This window comes from Solanum tuberosum, unplaced genomic scaffold (genome assembly GCF_000226075.1).
Source record: "Solanum tuberosum cultivar DM 1-3 516 R44 unplaced genomic scaffold, SolTub_3.0 scf00051, whole genome shotgun sequence".
NCBI lineage: Eukaryota > Viridiplantae > Streptophyta > Magnoliopsida > Solanales > Solanaceae > Solanum > Solanum tuberosum.
Window position 1 is genome coordinate 761,204 of NW_006238978.1, and position 18,884 is coordinate 780,087.

An 18,884-nucleotide genomic window follows, 5' to 3' on the forward strand; every position below is an offset into this window, starting at 1 on the left:
ATATAACATTTTAACGTAAATTCAAATTTATACGAATCATAACACATATGTTAAAACATTCAATGAAAAAAATATACATAACAAACACCGAATAAAAAAAATAGAACAACAAAATAATTATTTTTTTTGATTTCTTACCCATGTTCGAAGCCTGCATTGATGCTCCGATTATATCTATATCACGCATTGCAATTTATGGGGCCCATTCGAAGATAGCGCTCCCAACAAGATTTTAACAAAATGAAAAGATGAAACTATTTTTTTTTCAAATAACATTGTTTTCTTCTTCCCACTTTCCGTTGCCCATACAATTTTATTCTGTCACTCTGCTTTTCTCTCTCTCTCCTCCATTTTCAACTGCAATTTTTCTATTTGAATCCAAAAAAAAATTCTCTTTTTATACAAATCCACATGCTCTTTGATTAATATATTTGTTAGTAATATTTTGATCTGAGTCAATATTTGCTAGGGTTTATATAAATTCTCAATTCATCGAATTTTTACCAAAAAAATAATTAATTTTTTTGTTGTGGCTAATTTTTCCTCGTTTGATTCATTTCTACGAGAATCAATTAGCCTAATCAACCCCTTTTCGTTTTCTTGAAGAATTTCTGAGATAATCGATATATAAATTGCAATTTATCGATATATATATAGGAAAAAAAGGATTTTTTTTTGGATATAGATAGAGATATTTGGGGTTTTTCATATAAAGAGATGATGGGTAGTGGATTACAGTTTAATCGGAGTTTTAACGGTGAAGATCGGTTTTATAGTGCTGCGAAGGCTCGTCGGAATGTTAATCGGAGTTTTAATGGTGAGGATAATTTACGGAGAGCTAAGAGTGATGTTGCTGTTAGTAATTTTCCGGCGAAGACGAAAATGAAGGTGGCTGCCGTCGATGAATCGACGAAGGAGTTACCGGTCGCTGCTGCCGTGCCGACATCGGAAGTTTTGCCGCTTTGTAATCTACAGCGGTTTTTGAAATCTGTTACTCCTTCAGTTCCTGCTCAATATCTATCTAAGGTTTTAAAAAATTATGGCTTTGTGTTATTTAGCTGTTTAATTAGATTTTTAAACTCTTTTTATGGGTTTTGATTGAAAATACTTGAGCTTGTATTAGTGATGAGTTATTCAAGAGTTCTATTGATTGGATTAGTACAAAAAGTACAATACTTTTATTTCGTATTGTTTCGTTGTTGTTATTGCTGTCATATCTATATCTCCTTTTTCAAACTGTCTGTCATGCTTTATTTAGGCTGAGGGTCTATCGGAAATCACCACTCTAGCTCTACGAGGTAGATGTAAGGTCTGGGAACACTCTACCCATCCCTGGCCCGCACTTGTTGGATTACACTTGGTCTATTGTTGTTGTTGTTTGTTGTAAAGATTATAGGTTTTGATTGAAAATGGTTGTATTGGTTTAAAGCTTGCTGGAGTTTGGTTGGAATGAAAGTTTAACTGCCATTCATTGTTAAGATTATATATGTTTTGATTGGAAAATGGTTTTATTGATATAAAAATTTAATCTTTTGCTGGGTATGATTGATAATTTTACTGTAGTCTATTGGCTGTGGTTGGAAATTTAAGTGTTAAAGAAAATTAGCTGTTGTTTGTTGTTAATATTACAAGTTTTGAGTGAAAAATGGTTGTGTTTGTAACAGACAACTATTAGGGATTGGAGGACGTGTGATGTGGAGTTTCTGCCTTACTATGTACTTGGCGACTTATGGGAGTCTTTTAAAGAATGGAGTGCATATGGAGCTGGAGTTCCATTGGTTTTGGATGAAGGTGATAGTGCAGTTCAGTACTATGTACCCTATTTGTCAGGTATTCAGTTGTACGGTGACTCTTCAAAGGCTTCAGTCAAAACAAGGTATATATTTGCTTGTTTTTTTCCTTTTCCATGTTTAAAATTAGTTTTTTGTTACTCATGGCACAGCCAATTTTTCTGGCCTTTGAATTGATAGTCTCAATACCACACACTGAAGGTGCTTGTTTTTGTTTTATCTATGGTTTTCTGTATGCTCCTTGATGCTTATTTCAGCTCCACGATTATTATTGGGTATATTTAGGTTTTGTAAGTAATGATCATCTGCTTTGACATAAAGTGCGGATACAGAATAGTTGCGGCATTAATTCAAAATTGTGTATAATAATCTTGGTGTACATTATCAGATACTCAGCAAGGAGAAAGATTTTGCATGATATTTCTTTGTGCGCATTTCCAATTCCTCTTTGTCGGTACTGCATAATGTTTTTGGCAATGTTGCTCGGACTCTTCAAATATGTTGATGGTGTGTGTGTCGGATCCTTCAAGAGTAGTGCATTTTTGAAGGATCCAACTCGGGTGGGGCATCATTTTTGGAGAGTTCGAGCAACATAGGTTTTTGGTGGAAAAATTCTACATAATATTGATAAGAGAAGATAGTTGATAGTTCTATCAGCATCTTTTCAATAAAGAAGTGGAAATCAAAGAGTTCTCAAGACATACAGATAGAGGCTAGAAATTGTCTACCTGCTTCATTCCGCTTTTATAATGTCATTAACTTACTGTATCTGGAATGAGCTTTTATGTGTGGGTTGCAAAGAATCCAAATCGGTATCTGATTCCGAGGCGTGGCTCTTTAACCAAGTACCTCAGTCTTTTTAGATGGCCTCTTACCATGATTGTGCATTTCTTTGTCGACCAGTAGGCTGCTGCTTCTGTAAGAGCTTTCATAGCCTTTGCTTGGGCAGCTCTTAAACCTAATGGGTACTTTCTCACTTAGTCTTTGCGGATAGATGGCCTTTGCTTGGGCAGCTCTTAAACCTAATGGGTACTTTCTCACTTAGTCTTTGCGGATAGATGGCCTTTGCTTGGGCAGCTCTTAAACCTAATGGGTACTTTCTCACTTAGTCTTTGCGGATAGATGGCCTTTGCTTGGGCAGCTCTTAAACCTAATGGGTACTTTCTCACTTAGTCTTTGCGGATAGATGGCCTTTGCTTGGGCAGCTCTTAAACCTAATGGGTACTTTCTCACTTAGTCTTTGCGGATAGATGGCCTTTGCTTGGGCAGCTCTTAAACCTAATGGGTACTTTCTCACTTAGTCTTTGCGGATGGATGCAAAACCTATTGCACCTCACTATCTGAGGAGTCCAAAAACACGTCCAGTTGTCACCATAGTTTATATAGATGGAACTGAAAGTGTGGGCCTGATGCGGATACAGAAGCTGGCTGTTATTCTTTTTCTTGTTCAGGGGAATGCTATCTCATGCTTGCTATATGAAGAGAAATAATTTTTCCCATTAAGTTAAATAAATAAATAGTTTATCACTTTATTTTCGGTCAGTCAATAAGTTCTTTAATTTACCTTTGGGAATATGATGCCCACCAAGTTGGATAATTTGATTGTAGTTTGGATTTCTTCATAGGGTAATAGTGGAAAGGGTGGAGAGTTCTAGAGTAAATTTGGAGTTCGTCTCTATAAACACAGTTGCCTCCATTGTCTTTAGTGAATTCAATTTTTTACAGTCTTCCTCTGTTACATGATACTAGTGCAATTTGCTACACTACGTTATCTAAATTAATTACCCAGTGTTATGAGTTTTGAAACACCATTTGCTCCTTGTATGACTTGACTTTACGAGTGTGACTCCAGTCAACTTTTTGTTTTCTTTATTTAGTTTGTTCTGATAAATTACAAATTTTGTTCGTGCTCTTATGTTTAGCAGAATCATCTATGTTTTAAGAAAATTTAGTGCTTACATTAATGATGTTTTGGGGTTCCATAATATGAGGTAAAGAAGTCGTTTTCATTAGCTGTGCTGTGCATTTTGGGTTTGGTAGAGAACAATAGTTTTGGTCCTTCCTTGAACTGAATGCATGGTATAGATCTTTTTATAGGTAAACCAGGCTTGACATGCCGGTACTAGCCATTAAAATACATGAATCAAAACTTGAGGTTGTTAACTGTTTTGAGGATCTTCTTTGATGAGCTCTCAAACATATTAGTAAAGTTCAACTAATTTCCTTATTTAGGGAGTAAATGTTCTGCTTTTCTGTCGCCTCTTCCCCGTTAGCTGACCTCTGTCCTCTAGTGCTACATTTTTTAAAATATCCATTTTTTGTACATACATTCAATATATATAGGATTATAAAAATATGTACATACATATTATTTATAATGATTGAGTTGCATGCTATTCTGATTATCTTGATGTTAGCTTATACTTGTTGTTCGACTTGGTCCTCTAGTGAGCTTAACACTTCCATCTTACCAGGAAGACCCAAAAAACCGAGTACGAAGGGGTTGTTTGGTATGTAGGATGGGACAAACAAAGTTATTCCATGATTGGGGTATCCCATGGGATAAGTTATTCCACCATATATATATGGATAACCCCATCATTGTAGTATACATGGTGGGATAAATAATCCCGGGACTAAATTAATACCCCTAAGGCCCTAACCAAACGCAAGATAAAATCATTATGCATTTTGTCCAGGGATTATTATCCCTTGTACCAAACTACCCCTAAGAATGATAAATGCTATTTTGTTTTACCAATCAAAAAACATGCTATATATTCTTTCCATCTATTTTTAATGGTAAGCACTGAACCAGGCTTCTCATTTGCACTTTGCTTTGCTCTCCCTCTCCCTTTTCTTGAGTCTGCCTTTCCCTATTCTCGATGTGCCTTTTCTGCTTTCAAAAATAGTAGCAGAATATTTGGTCAAATGCTATGGAATTGCTATTTTCCATCCTCTCTTCTACATCCATCTTTCTTTCTGATGTATCGTTTATATCATCCTGCGCTCTCTTGATATTGTTGATCTCAATGCACTTCTTTAGCTAGTATATGGATGGTGATGTGGCATATAGCTAGATCTCATGTTTCATGCGTGTGTTTATGTTGTAAATGCACATGATTCTGTCTCAAAGATTGTCCTATACTACTACTCACCTACTGTTTTCTGAAAGGCTCTGAAACCTTGAATTGATGATGTTTAGATTTTGATTGAGAAGTTTTAAGAAACATATGATATTGAATTGACATTTTCTCTTGCATAGTAGGCGACCAGGTGAGGAGAGTGATAGTGACTATTTTCGGGATTCTAGTAGTGATGGAAGTAGTGACTCTGAACACGAGAGACGTTGCTTGAATTATTCAAGGGAGCAACGGATGTATCATAGCCAAGCAAGTGAAAGCTCTCTTAGTATCGATGGATTATCATTAAGAGAAAGTAATGCTACCTTCCAAGAAGGATTTTCAAGCGATGAGGGTGAATCTGGGTCTTCTCAAGGTGCCTTGCTGTTTGAGTATTTTGCACACGATCAGCCTTATGGTCGTGAACCTTTGGCAGACAAGGTTGGTCTTTTTTTTGTTTGATAAGTAAGATTGTTGGTCTTTTCCTCCATTCTCCCTCAAAGTATAGTCATCTTTTGTTTATTTCATTGATAGGGAGTAATGGATAAGTTACTCTTCTTGTCTTTTTGTTTTATCTCATATTCTCATTATGTTTCGTGTTCTGTAGATATCTGCTCTTGCTCAACGTTTCCCCGAATTAAAAACAATGAGAAGTTGTGATCTCCTTCGTTACAGTTGGATTTCTGTAGCCTGGTATTTTTGCTTTTCTTGCCCATTTCATACCAGGATGTATACTTGTTTTTCCCCTGAATTTTAATGTGCTGATGTCTGTTTTGCAGGTATCCAATTTACCGGATACCTACGGGACCTACTTTAAAAGCTCTGGATGCTTGTTTTCTGACATTTCATTCTCTTCATACACCCATGCCAGGTATTTGACATTTTCCACCCTAAATTGCTTTTGTTTTTTTCGGTGAATTTTACAACTGTGGCTTTTTCTGTTCCCTTTCGCAATTTTCCATGTTTATTCTTTTCATAATGTGATGTGGTGTTTTTTGATATTTGCATATGTATGTTCATCTGTACTAGTATGTTGGTATTCATATATTTCCTTAATCTATTCGAGAAAAAAAAGAAAAAGAGAATTAATTGCTGTCAAACGAAGAATATATTTAACTCATCTCACATGGGAATACGGATTTATAAGAAGGCTCCAAAATAGTTCTATAAGAGAAACATAAATATAACCTCTGTGGAAGTTGTGTAGCGAGGTTTCCTCTTCTTTTTTTTTTTTGACAGAAAATCCGTCTGGCTAACTGTTAGGACCAATCACAGCCTTTGAAACTCGGGATAATAGGCCTTCTCCTCTACCCTTCTCCACTTAAACACCTGGCATAGTTTGCATGGTGCAGGGCTTGAACTTCTGGCCTAACACAAGACCCTCAACCTTTGCCACTTGAACCGAGTCCCAAGGCTTGTCTCAGTCCTTCTTAATAGGAATAAGAGGCTAACTTATTCTTTTCACTTTGTTATTTTTCTTGAAAGATATAATCTTAATGGAATAGAATGGCAGAGCTTTGGAGTTTGTTATCATCAGTAGCGAAGTTAGCACAAGACTTAGTTTGTGTCATGCAGTGTTGTTTGGTTTGAATGACTTATGAAGCCTTAAATCTGATATCCTCCAAAATTGCAATGTTGTCTTCTGTCGAGTTTAGCATGTTCTCCTGGCTATAAATGGGGCATTAATCTGGTAAAAAAGAGTTTGTCGCGAAAAAGATGTCCACCCTAAGTTCATTAGCTCTTTGCCAGCATGTTGGAACTTGGAAGCCAACCTCTCCTTGAGTTTTGGTTTTGTTATTCATGTATGTCCCGGTGAACAAATCTGGTGAAGTATGTGTTAAGAGTGTGTATTACAGTAGCCTAATGTGGGTTGCTTGTAGCATTTAACTAAATTGTTCTGTTGCAAATGCGTTTTTTAAATTTTACATGGACTTTCTGCAGGAAATCAAAATGGTCATACCGCGGTTGTTGCATGTCCAACTGATACGGATGCGGCCCCTAAGATTCCACTACCTGCTTTTGGCCTTGCTTCATACAAGTTTAAAGCGTCACTTTGGACTCCAAATGACGGACCTGGAAGACAGTTAATGAGCTCGCTCTTACAAGCTGCTGATAACCGGCTAACGCTTCTTCAGGTCAATCACCCTGATTTCAGTTTCTTCTGCCAGAGGTGAAAATGAGATACTCTCCTCTGTTTGTGGTTAGAGAACCACTCTGTGGTTGATACAGCTGTTGATTTTCCAAGGAAAAATGGGTTAAGACTTAAGGATTCGCTCTAACCTTTAGTTACAATGCTGTTATCTATACTACGAGGCAAAATAAAATTTAAAAAAAAAAGAAAAAAAGAAGAAAAGAAAAAAAAGAAACCGTAAATGGAAAACCAGCCCTCAGGTAAGGGCTGAAAATCTGAATATTGATGGGGAAGGAGTGGAAAGTTAGTAACATAACAGAAGTTCGAGGGAAGTTACAAATAAAGGATCGGTAACAGATGAGCTGATGAGTAACAATGCTTATGCAGGTGATCGAACGACTGAAAGTATAATATTAAGATGGCACCATAATGCTCCTCATTTTCGGTTTATAGTGGAGAGAGCTGGCTGTTTTTACTGCCTTGAATATGTTGGTGTGTTATTTATACTAGCATTCTAGCATATTTTGATAGAGCTACTATATATGGTGGTGAAATGTAGCTTCCCCATGTCATGTACATTACTTTTTATTTGACTTTTTTTAGTAATAATAGACTATTTAGATATAATTCTGTCTCATGCCTTTTCTTTTGTTGTTTTTCTGGGCAGTTCAGTATTTATATTTTTTCCTTTCTGATCTGTTCATGGTGCTAAAACTGAGTTATTGACTTCTTGGTGTTGGTTAACAATTCATGGCGCCTTTATTCCAGTATCAGTCTATCGGAAACCACCTCTCTACCCCCACAGAGGTAGGGGTAAGGTCTGTGTACAACTTACCCTTCCCAGAATCCCCTCGTGGGATTGCACCGGGTATGTTTTTGACTTGTTATATCAAGAGGATTAGTCATCCATCGGTGTTACAGTGTGAATGAAGTGATTGAGATATAGTGGTGACCTTAAAGTTGTGAGGCTAATAATGAAGTGATTGAGATATAGTTGAACTTTTTAATAATGTGGTCGCACTCGTGTCAGATCCTTCAAAAATGCACTACATTTGCTAAGATCTTACATGCACTTGGCGGCAAGTTTTGAAGAGTTCGAGCAACATAAACTTGAGGTTGATGTGTCGCATAAGGAAATATAATATGCTACTAGGTACTTGGTAGCAATTCAAGAAGTTCTTCGTCTTTGTGATCTTGCTCATATAGCCCGTAGGCAATCAACCTAAAATAAGTCAATTTATTATGTGGTTTTTTGTCAATTGACACGTTAGACTTCGAATAACTCTCAGCATAATAAAAAAAAGAAGATTGTCAATGAAAGCTATCCTAATTTGTTTGAAACTGAGACGTAGTTGTAGTTGTTAGATGAAAAATCCATGTGTAAGTAACGCTTTTGTGACCATCAATTAATTCATAAACACTTGATTAGCAACCAACAAAAAGAAACAAAAAACTTGATTTAATATCATTAACATGAAGAGAGATTTTATAGAACAAAAAACACAATTTTACAATGGAAAAGATATGTATAGTTCAATAGTCCCTTTTGGTTCGATCTTTCCCTCAACCTCACGTATAACATGAGCTTAGTGCATCGAGCTGCTTTTTAGTTCAAGCTAATTCCATGTCATTGAACTTTTTGTCTAAAGCCTCAGAACAAAGTTGTCCCATTTTATGATAAAAACTAACCATATCTGATAGTTGTTCAATTGACATTTTTGCAAGAATAGCCCTAGCCATTTTTTCTCTTTCTTCATTCATCTTCAATCTGTTCATGTATGTTGATGCATTCCTCACTGTTGCTCCCATTTGCTTCAACCTATTCTCTTGTTGTACACTCAATGCTGTGTTTGCCTACATGTCATACACAAAATCGTTCAGAATCTAGAGTCAGTAGGTTCAAATTCTTCCAAATGAACGCTTTTACTATACGTATTCATTTTTTTGGGTACGGGAAAGGGAAATGAAGGAAAAGGTTACAAAGTGGTCGTAGAATCAAACCCTCACCAACTAAGTTGAAAGTTCAGGTAGTCAACTAACTGCACTACTAAAAGCGTAAACCAATAGAATTCAACATATACCCAATCTAATCCCGCAAGTGGCTAGGTCTAGGGAGGGTAAGATGATGTACACGGACTTTCATGATATAGTAGGGTCAACCATGAAAAACATGTTTATGTATAACCGCGCATTAGTAGGGTTTGAGAAAGGGTCGCACCCCTAGGGGTATGAGGTAGACAGTCCACGCTAATGCAAGTATTAGTGACTATTTAAACCCATGACCTATATGTTACATGGAGACAACTTTACTGTTGCTCCGAAAAATTTCAAAAAATATATATATATAGAAAAAATGTTGTACCTCAAGAAATTCAGCTCCAGGTTCAAGTTCAGATTCTTTTTCTGAAATTCTGCCAAGTCCAGAGCTATACATATTTTTTGCAATTGAAAAACTTTTAACAATGCTTTTTCTTTTGCTCTCTAATTCATGGTTGAATTTTATACCTCTACTTGGTATATTTCCAGGACCATTAAGCTTCTTTGCATATGCAATTACTGCTTTAACAAATTCCTACAAAACCAATCAAATACATTTAAAACGTCGTTAAGTTCTATGTACTGTCAATATAAAATACAAAAAAATAATATCAACTACTTTGTTCAGAGCACTGGCTAAGGGATATGTGATGGAGTGGTAAATGTTCTTTCACGTTTAATCAAGAGTCACAACTTCGAGTCTTGGAAGTGGAATCCTTGTGCTAAAATCCCCTATATTATTTTTTTATGGCACAAGTTCGAATTAGTCAAAATATTAGGTTTTGAATACTAATCATTGATATACACAATTTTTTTGAATATTTTTTCTTACTTTCTTTTCATTAAATTTTCTTACACTTTATAGGTGATCAATCACATGATTTCAGACAAGTGGTCAATAATAATATCAAACTTTAAAAAGTCTCTTTTTATAGTACTCTTTGTTGTATCATTATATGGTATTCAATATCTATTGGTCTGACTAATTCATATTCAAACTCTCGTAAGGCCTATTAGAGGTGAAAACTTGCACCATGCAAGCTCATAACACGTATTAATATACGCTTTGGTCCACCAAACCTCACAAATTTATTCCTTAGACTACGCCATCATTGAACTCAAAAGCAAGATAATATATTTATCATAATCTAAATTCATGACACGTATTATCTGCTTTGACCCAACAGACCTCACAGATTTGTCAGCACTCAAGCTCATGCATGACACGTATAAACTACACCATCATCGAGCCCAAAAACACGCATAACATGAGCTTGGATTGCGACAAATTGTCACCATTCCTAGGACTCAAACTCAAGATATCTGAACTCGATAAAATTAATTAGCAAGTTGAGAGTTTAATTAAGTACCTGGTAAGCCATAGCACATCCTGGATAATCAAAATCACCATTATCTTGTCCACGCATACGTTCAGGATGAAATTGTAATCCCATAATAAATTTACCTTCTTGAGGATTATATGCATCTGGATCATAAAAACCTTCAATTAATCCATCATTAGCAAATGCCATTGGCACAAATCTTTGTGCTAATCTCTTAACTCCTTGATGATGATAACTATTAACCCAAATCTCCATTTTTTCATCATCATTATCATCTTCTAATGACTCTTTAAACCATTTGTGTAATGGTGTATTTTCAACTATTTTCACCACATGTCTATGTCCATCATAGTTTTCATAGTTCATATGTACAACTTTTTCATACTTTTTACCTATGTCGCTCTGACTTTGACTCTTCAATGTTGACGGATGTGACAACATTTCTGAAGTGTTCGAGCAACATAGCTTCTGGCAATTGTTAGACAATTCTTTCTCTATATTACTCGGACATGACTTCAATATTGTCGATGGTTGCATGTATGACATTTCTGAAGAGTTAGAGCAACGTATTTTTTTGCAAGTTTTAGACAATTCTTTCTCTATATCACTCGGACATGACTTCAATATTGTCGATGACATTTCTGAAGAGTCTGAGCAGCATAGGTTTTTGCAATCCTTGGACAATTCTTTCTCTATGGTGTTTAAACACTTCAATAACCCTGACGGGTTCATGTCTGATTCTCCAATAAGACAAGGGTGCAACATCAACGATGACATTTCTGGTGAGTCTGAACGAGATAACGTTTGATAATTCTTGGACAATTCTTTCTCTAAATCTTGATAAAGGGTGCCACCACAAGCAACATTAAGGACTTGTGAACCTCTACAAATTCCCAAATAAGGTATATTCCTCTCAAGACATAGTTTTGCAAGTGCTAATTCAATTGAATCTTTTTCTCTATCAATTGTTGTGTCACTTGAATGTAATTTTTTTATTTCTTCAAGTTCTTCTTGTGATAATCCAGATAATTCATCACTATCATAAAGTGATGGATCAATGTCTTCTCCTTCACATAAAAGAACTCCATGAATTGGTTGAAAACTTTCTAGTAACATGTGTACACCACTAACTCGCGGTACTATAACAGGCACTGCTCCATAACTCACGATAAGATCTAAGTGATATTCACCTGCATACCGACGTTGAACATATAATCAAGTAAATTCAAATATGCCCTTTAGACAATTCTGATAAGTCGATCACACAATTCATTACATATATATATATATATGTTTGATAGATCTTTTTGCTTATCAATTATCAACAAGAATTTAAAGAAAATAAAAAATAGAAAAGTATAAACCATCACAACAATTAATATAACAATTTTTCAAAGATGTCATAATTAATATTTTTTTATTCATAAAACATCTTACAACAAAAATCCCTCTTTTATCCCCCAATCCAATTCCTCCACTAACACGAACCTCAATTAGATTCAGTCATGCTACACTTTTTAGTTATCGAAAGAACAACTCAAATAAAAAAACATGAAATTAACAACGGAATTTAATTTCACATATAAAATTAAAACAAAGAGAGAAATCGATCGACTACTTACCAACAAAATCAACAAATTTGTTCTTACGAACAGTTCTTCTAGAGACGATTAGAACCCTAGGAAGAATCATTGATAGATCTGGAGCCATCTTTAATTTCTCTATACTTCAAAATCCAAGAAAAAAAAATTAATTTATAGAGATTAAAAAAATTATAAATATCTTAATGAATATATATAAATCTTTCAAAATATTCTTTTTGAAATATTTAAGACTATGAATAAGGTCGTGATCACAACCAAGTTTATGTATGTGTTACTAATTTATGGTTATATTAGAAAGATATATATATATATGGGGGTAAATCATGCAAATAAATAATAATAAAATAATTAAGGGATAGACGTAGTCGAGTTGCCGCATAAAACAAATATAGTGGGTTTGATTGGTTGGTGAGGCGGAGCTACAGTTCAGCTTACGAATTTAGTCTTAAGAAAAGTCAGAATTTAGGGTTTGGGAGTTCGATTTTTGAGATTCTTATCTATTTTTAAATTTATGGGTCCATGTTGATTATTTATACATGAATTATGAGTCGTATCGAAAATACAGGGTTCAGATGAAATTGATACTGCTACTCTATGTCATGAAATTCAATAGTTTTGATTCAAACTTTGTATTTGTATGTATAGTAGTTTATGTCAAATTTAGAAACTCAAAATTCTAGGTTTTTTCTTGAGATTAAAGAATATTATTATTAGTTATTATTAATTTATATTTCAATATTGTAAATCATTTTTTTTAAGCATTATCTAAAAATTAAATTAGAAGTCAAACGGCTTGATAATATTGCTGACGTGCTAATGAGTGTATTAAAACTTAAAACGCATCTTTGACGAATATGCCACCTGGATTTTAGAGGTGCTTTATTTTGGATAATATTTATAATTTTGTATTTCAACTTTTTTCTAGGTGTGGCCTAACTGTCAATAAAATGAGATGAAGATCATTTGAGATTAGAAAATAAATATTTTTATATAACTTTTGTGTAAAAAATTATTTGCATCGGTGTCAAATAAATTTATCTTGGTAAAGTTACAAATAAAGACGAGAATAATTGATTAATTTTGAATTAATGATAAATATATATAAAATACATGTCAATTATTCATTGGATGCAGATAAATTTTTATCTTTCTTTTCATCCGTCTTTCAAAATTTTGGTTGAGTGGTTGGGAGGTGGGTCTCCATGTGGGAGACCTAGGATCGAATTCAGCCTTGTTATAATTACTTAGCTATGAGTTGGTCGTATGAGGCTTGTCTGATACGATTTACATCTCATGTGTGGTTTGCGAGTTATTGCATAATGAGTAGGTTACCACAAAGTGCTCACCACAGAGTGTTCACCCAAAAAACAGAGGCAAAGATTGTGGATTTCCCTACGGTTTCCATTATCTATGTTCAGATGTACTTCAACTGAATCAAGTTGTAGTTGAACGTCTAAATGAAATTTGATGATAAATTTAAGAGATTATCAATGTATTAATATTGATTATAATGTAAATGTATGTTTCCTTTTAATATCAATAAATTTTCAACTTAAGATAAGGTACAACCAAAATTAAAAATTTCACAACCACCTATTAATAGACACAACTAGTAGTATATTAATTTCTTAATAGTCGGCTATTTGTAATCTCTACTGTTAACCAATTGGTGCTTTGAATGTAGCCATGTTCTAATTTGGCATAATCACATTTTGAACATTTAAGATAACTTTAAATTTTCTCTATTTTCTTGTTTTGTCATAAAATTATATTATAACTAATAATAAAGCAAAAGGTCAATCAAGATAAGATTCTTCCTGTTATAAAATTTAATGTGGATTAGATCATGATATATAGAGTTATGCACTAGAGTACTAATTATCTTGATCCTAATTAAGACTTGATTTAATAATTAACAAGTTATCTTTTTTTTTTAATGGATTTGTAATCATCCTAAATCACAAGCTTGTATTGAACACTTTTTTTTTCCTACTCAAGGTTCGATATACATTTTGAACTTCATATATTAGCACTAAAAGATCTCACTTTGAGAAGTAAAACACTTTCAGTCATAGATGACTCAAATCCCTAGAAACACCCAGACTCGACTAAATTCAGTAAAATTTGCTTTTGAATTGGTCAATAACCAAGCTAGCGATTCCAATGACTTTAGGTTCATGAGCATGTTGGGAAATTATATGATAATTGAAATAGTAGCTCGAAGCAAGAAGGATTTTCTAGAATCAACCTTTTTTGAAAGAGCGTGTAATAGCAACACCTTTCACTTAAGGTGTGTTCAGTACGTAGGAAAACATTTTCTATCATATCGAACATACCCTTAATCTCATTTTTATGTACAAGAACTAAATAGTGAAATTAAAATAAATACAAGTAATAGAGATAATTTACACCCACCCACCCTTCCCAAGATTGGTGAATCATATTGCCATTTTAGCTTGAAGTGAATTTAAAAGATCAATTTGTGTGAAGTTTATGGGCCAGTTATATAAACAGAGCGCTCACAGGCTAAAGCTATTGGGCCATGAACTAGACAAACCCAATAAGAGGATTGGGCTTTGTATGGATCCATGTTAATATATAGGAAAAATTATGCAGAATAACAAATATTTAGCATATATTAGATACTATAACTACAGTTTGAGAAAATTGTAATTCGTGGTTGTAGTTCCCAAATTCTTGTATTCGCTGATTTGTATAAATTCAGAATTTGTATAATTTGGTTCTTGATTGTATAAATCCAGAATTTTGTATATGCTTACCCTAACTATTTGTATATGATTTATGAAAAATTCATAATAAATTACTCTGTTTGTATATTGACAAACGAAATACACAAACGATGTTTTGAAAAATTCCTAAATGTATGAATACAAATTTTGTATATACTTATCTTATTTGTATATTCGCAAGCGAAATATACAAACGGTAGCCTCCATAGCAAATGAAACTATAGCTATGGAGCTCAATTATCGATACTATAGCTATAGAGCCTTATTATGTCTATTTGGATTTTTCAAAACTCCATGGACATGCAGAAAAGAAATGCTATTATGTTTACTATTTCTAAAATTTCCCCATAACTAATTTGAGCAATAACAAATTTAACTTTAAATTAATTTTAAATATAAAAATATATTTTGAAGATAAATTATAATAGAACTAATTTTCTATAAGAAAATAGTTTCTTGAAAATATTTTTTAATACAAAATCACTAATAAAGGAAAATAATGCAGAAAAGCCGGTGAAGAACAACCGGAAACCGGCAGCCACCCAAACTCCAGCTATAGAGTTATTCTCTTTCAACGTTTCACATTTCACTTTCTTTGCTTAAAGAAAAAAGTTGGTCGATTCATGAGATAAGATGAGATATTCAAAATTAAATTTGAAATAAATTTATATTTCATCTAATGAAAGTAAAATTTTTGCTTTTTTTCTCTAAATATCTCACTTATTCTATTCAACAAAAACAATAATCTCGAGATAACTTAATTCGTAACTCGGACACTCATAGTGTACTGTACACAGTCACTATCAAACAAGAAAGGAGGAGGAGGACCCTACCATCCAGAAACACTATTTGATTAATCATTTTTCTCATAAAGTAACAAAAATGATATACACTTGTTATAGTAACTCAAAACTTCAAAAAAGCAGCTGCTAAGTGCTAAATATATATTCGAATAAAAGTAAAGTAAAAGCACCCCATTTAACAAAAAAAAAAAAAAAAGTACAGTGAATTTGATTGAGAAATTATAAAGAAGGAGAAAGTGAAAAAAATTGTTTTCTAGTTTGGCCTGTAATGGCGGTTTCTATTCCTGTTCTTGTAATTGTTATTGCACTTCATCTCATAGCTTTTGTTCTTGCTGTCGGTGCTGAACGACGTCGTAGCACGGTACCCTTTTGAGCTTATCTTATATTTTCTATGTTTTTTGCTTTTTTTTTTTTGCTTGTGGTATGGTTGAAGATTGCATTTTTTGGTTCTTTGTTTATTGGAGATGGGTAGAGATTGGGTTTTTTTTTTTTGTGTGTGAGTGTTTTTGTTTCTGGGTTTAGTTAAAGATTGGGATTGTGTTGGATGTTTTTGGTTTCTTTTGTTGTTAAAAATTGAAGTTTTGGGTGTTTTTTGTTTCTGGGTATAGTTAAAGATTGGATTTTCATGGATGTTTTTGGTTTCTTGTGATGCTAAAGATTGATTTTTTTTGGGTGTTTGGTGTTTCTGGGTATAGTTAAAGGTTGTTTTTTTGGTTCTTAGTTTTTGGATATAGGTAAAAGACTGATTTTTGGTGTTAGTGTGTTTTTGGTCTCTGGTTGTAGTTAAAGCTTGGATTGTGCTGGATGTTTTTGGTTTCTTGTGTTGCTAAGGATTGATTTGTTTCTTTGTGGTGTTTGGTATTTCTGGATGGTGTTGAATAGTTAAAAAATGATTTTTTTTGGTTTTTGTTTTTTGGTGTGGTAAAGATTGAGTTTTTGGTTTTATTTGCTAATGAGTCTTCCTTGAGCCAAGGGTCTATCGGAGACCACCTCTCTACCTCCCAAGGTAGGGGGTAAGGTCTGCGTACACTCTACTCCTATGTTGCTCGTACTCTCCATAAATGTTGCTGCACCATGTCGTATCCTCCAAAGATGCACTACTTTGGAAGGATCTGACACGCACCATCGGCATTCATGAAGAGTCCAAGCAACATAGCTCTACTCTCCCCATAGTGGGATTGCAGAGGTATGTTGTTGTTGCTAATGAGTCTAGTTGAAGATCAAATGTTTTTGGTGTTCTGTTTTCAGGGGTATAGTTAAGATTTGAACTTCTTTTGGTTTTTGAATATAGTTGCATGGTTGGTAAGGATCATATAGCCAACCCCAACTTGCTTGGAATTTGAAGCAAAGTAATTGTTGTTGTTGTTCGAGTTGGGATTGAGGCGTAGTAGTACTAGTAATTGTCGTTTCTCTGTAGTTAGTTCCCTTTTATGGGGTTTTTATTTGTAGTCAAAGATGGAGTTTTGAATGTTGTTTTGTGTTTGTGAAGGCAAAAGTTGTGCCGGATGAGTATGATGAACGGACGTACTGTGTATATGGAACGGATGCTTCTACAGCCTATGGATTGGCGGCATTTGGGTTGCTTCTGATTAGCCAAACGTTGGTCAACGGCATTACTAAGTGCTTGTGTTTTGGAAGAGGAATGATGGGTGGTAGTTCTACTACTTGTGCCATTTTCTTCTTTGTCTTCTCCTGGTAAGAACATAGTTACTGTTCTCTCTCTTACTTTAGTTTATTTACATTCTTTTGTCTGGTTGTAGTGCGCTTAGCCCCTTGAGTTAACAAAATATTCACGTGATTTAGGCAATACAACAACAACAACAACAACCCAGTGAAATCCCACTAGGTGGGGTCTGGGGAGGGTAAGTAGTACGCAGACCTTGCCACTACCTCGTGGAGGTAGAGAGGCTGTTTCCAAGAGACCCTCAGCTCAAGAACATCAAATCTAAGTGACAGGAGAGATATATGCAACATAACAGCCAATACAAAAGATAGCGTATAATCAACCAATGAGACAATAACAAGAAAGATACAGGGAGTGAAACGCAGTAAACAGCAAAAGGCTAGGACTGCTCCAGACTTATTAGCAATTTAGAAGCTCAACGAAATAAATTAGAAGAAAGGAGGGACAAAAATTGGTGTCAACACCCTCTACCGCCATTACCTCGCACCTCCTCACTGGGGCGTCTGCACTCCGTCTCTTCACATGTCCAAATCATCTCAGTCTCGCTTCCCTCAGCTTGTCCACCACAGAGGCCACTCCCACCTTCTCCCGGATAACCTCATTCCTAATCTTGTCGCTCCTAGTGTGCCCACACATCCATCTCAACATCCTCATCTCCGCAACATGCATTTTATGAACATGTGCGTTCTTAACTGGCCAACACTCCGCTCCATACAACAAGGCCGGTCTAACTACCACTCTGTAGAACTTACCTTTAAGTTTCGGTGGAATTTTCTTATCACACAATACTCCAGAGGCCAGCCTCCATTTCATCCAAGCAGCCCCAACGCGATGTGTGACATCCTCGTCGATGTCGCCACTCCCTTGGATTACAGCCCCAAGATACTTAAAACTTTCCTTCTTAGGAATGACTTGTGCGGCAAGTCTCACTTCCATATCTGTCTCATCCAACACATCGCTAAATTTGCACCCCAAATATTCTGTTTTGGTCCTACTCAACCTGAACCCTTTGGACTCCAGCGTTTGTCTCCACACCTCCAACCGCGCATTAACTCTGTCCCGCACGTGATTTAGGCAATGAGATTGTTTATGTTGATTGGCTTAATTGTTATTTGTTAGTTTAAGATTGGTACTTCTGCAATTATAAACTAATGAAGGCATCATATCTTGTTGAAACTTAATCTTGCCATAGAGTAACCGTATGTTGGATTTATTGGAGACTCATAGGTGAAGAAGCCCGAGGATGATTTTGTGACAAAGAAGAATGAAAAAGGTTCAACTGTAATTTACAGATGGAAAAACAGAACTAAAAAAAAAACTAGAAAGTCTCGTGTGATTATGTTAGTACTCCCTCCGTCCCATTTTATGTGGCACCATTTCCTTTTTGGTCAGTCCCAAAAAGAATGTCACATTTCCTTATATGGTAAGTATTTAAAGGTACAATTCTTCTTTTACCCTTGTTGGTCCCACTTAATCTTAAAATAATACTCCAATACATTTATGAGGAGAGAGAAAAGTGAGTCTACTTTTTAAAGGGCAATTTGGTAAACATTTCAAAGTCTTCATTTATTTCTTAAACTCCGTGCCCCGTCAAATGTTGCCACATAAAATGGGACGGAG

At 34.8% G+C, this 18,884-nt stretch overlaps 4 protein-coding genes across 6 annotated transcripts in view; 2 read left to right on the forward strand and 2 right to left on the reverse strand.

Moving 5' to 3' along the window:
- Window positions 1-292: 292 nt before the first annotated feature.
- LOC102588434 (uncharacterized) lies at window positions 293-7,680 on the forward strand. 3 transcript variants are annotated; one of them, XM_006344103.2, is made up of 6 exons: window positions 293-1,026; window positions 1,665-1,876; window positions 5,053-5,353; window positions 5,520-5,605; window positions 5,692-5,783; window positions 6,854-7,680. In XM_006344103.2, exons 1-6 carry the CDS (start codon window positions 718-720, stop codon window positions 7,084-7,086), a joined length of 1,233 nt encoding a protein of 410 aa, XP_006344165.1. In that variant the 5' UTR covers window positions 293-717; the 3' UTR covers window positions 7,087-7,680. The 3 variants fall into 3 exon arrangements, with proteins under 3 accessions (XP_006344165.1, XP_006344166.1, XP_006344167.1); XM_006344104.2 differs by having other exon boundaries at window positions 5,056-5,353; XM_006344105.2 differs by having other exon boundaries at window positions 5,059-5,353.
- A 908-nt stretch (window positions 7,681-8,588) lies between these two features.
- LOC107060006 (uncharacterized) lies at window positions 8,589-10,298 on the reverse strand. Its single transcript, XM_015307233.1, has 3 exons — window positions 10,275-10,298; window positions 9,406-9,615; window positions 8,589-8,897 (listed from the first exon to the last, which is right to left on the reverse strand). The coding sequence occupies exons 1-3, from the start codon at window positions 10,296-10,298 to the stop codon at window positions 8,655-8,657; spliced, it is 477 nt and encodes a 158-aa protein (XP_015162719.1). The 3' UTR covers window positions 8,589-8,654.
- Window positions 10,272-12,136, reverse strand: LOC102589189 (uncharacterized). Its single transcript, XM_015307250.1, has 2 exons — window positions 12,046-12,136; window positions 10,272-11,613 (listed from the first exon to the last, which is right to left on the reverse strand). Exons 1-2 carry the CDS (start codon window positions 12,131-12,133, stop codon window positions 10,439-10,441), a joined length of 1,263 nt encoding a protein of 420 aa, XP_015162736.1. The 5' UTR covers window positions 12,134-12,136; the 3' UTR covers window positions 10,272-10,438.
- A 3,540-nt stretch (window positions 12,137-15,676) lies between these two features.
- Window positions 15,677-18,884, forward strand: part of LOC102589515 (uncharacterized) — a 6,632-nt gene continuing 3,424 nt past the window's right edge. Inside the window, exons 1-2 of the mRNA XM_006344107.2 lie at window positions 15,677-15,941; window positions 17,070-17,275. Of these exons, the coding sequence (XP_006344169.1) occupies window positions 15,849-15,941; window positions 17,070-17,275 (299 nt within the window). The 5' untranslated portion in view covers window positions 15,677-15,848. The remainder of the gene's footprint in view (window positions 15,942-17,069; window positions 17,276-18,884) is intronic.

Bases quoted from the DNA above. Each gene is read 5' to 3' on its own strand.
- LOC107060006 (XM_015307233.1), bottom strand. From the start codon at position 10,298: ATGAGCTTGAGTGCTGACAAATCT. The intron at 9,616-10,274 runs GTGAGGTCTGTT...TTGGTTTTGTAG, and splicing joins GCTTGAGTGCTGACAAATCT to GAATTTGTTAAAGCAGTAAT. The intron at 8,898-9,405 runs GTACAACATTTT...TATGACATGTAG, and splicing joins CTGGAGCTGAATTTCTTGAG to GCAAACACAGCATTGAGTGT.
- LOC102589189 (XM_015307250.1), bottom strand. From the start codon at position 12,133: ATGGCTCCAGATCTATCAATGATTCTTCCTAGGGTTCTAATCGTCTCT. The intron at 11,614-12,045 runs GTAAGTAGTCGA...GTCGGTATGCAG, and splicing joins CAAATTTGTTGATTTTGTTG to GTGAATATCACTTAGATCTT.
- LOC102588434 (XM_006344103.2), top strand. From the start codon at position 718: ATGATGGGTAGTGGATTACAGTTTAATCGGAGTTTTAACGGTGAAGAT. The intron at 1,027-1,664 runs GTTTTAAAAAAT...TGTTTGTAACAG, and splicing joins CTGCTCAATATCTATCTAAG to ACAACTATTAGGGATTGGAG. The intron at 5,606-5,691 runs GTATTTTTGCTT...TCTGTTTTGCAG, and splicing joins AGTTGGATTTCTGTAGCCTG to GTATCCAATTTACCGGATAC.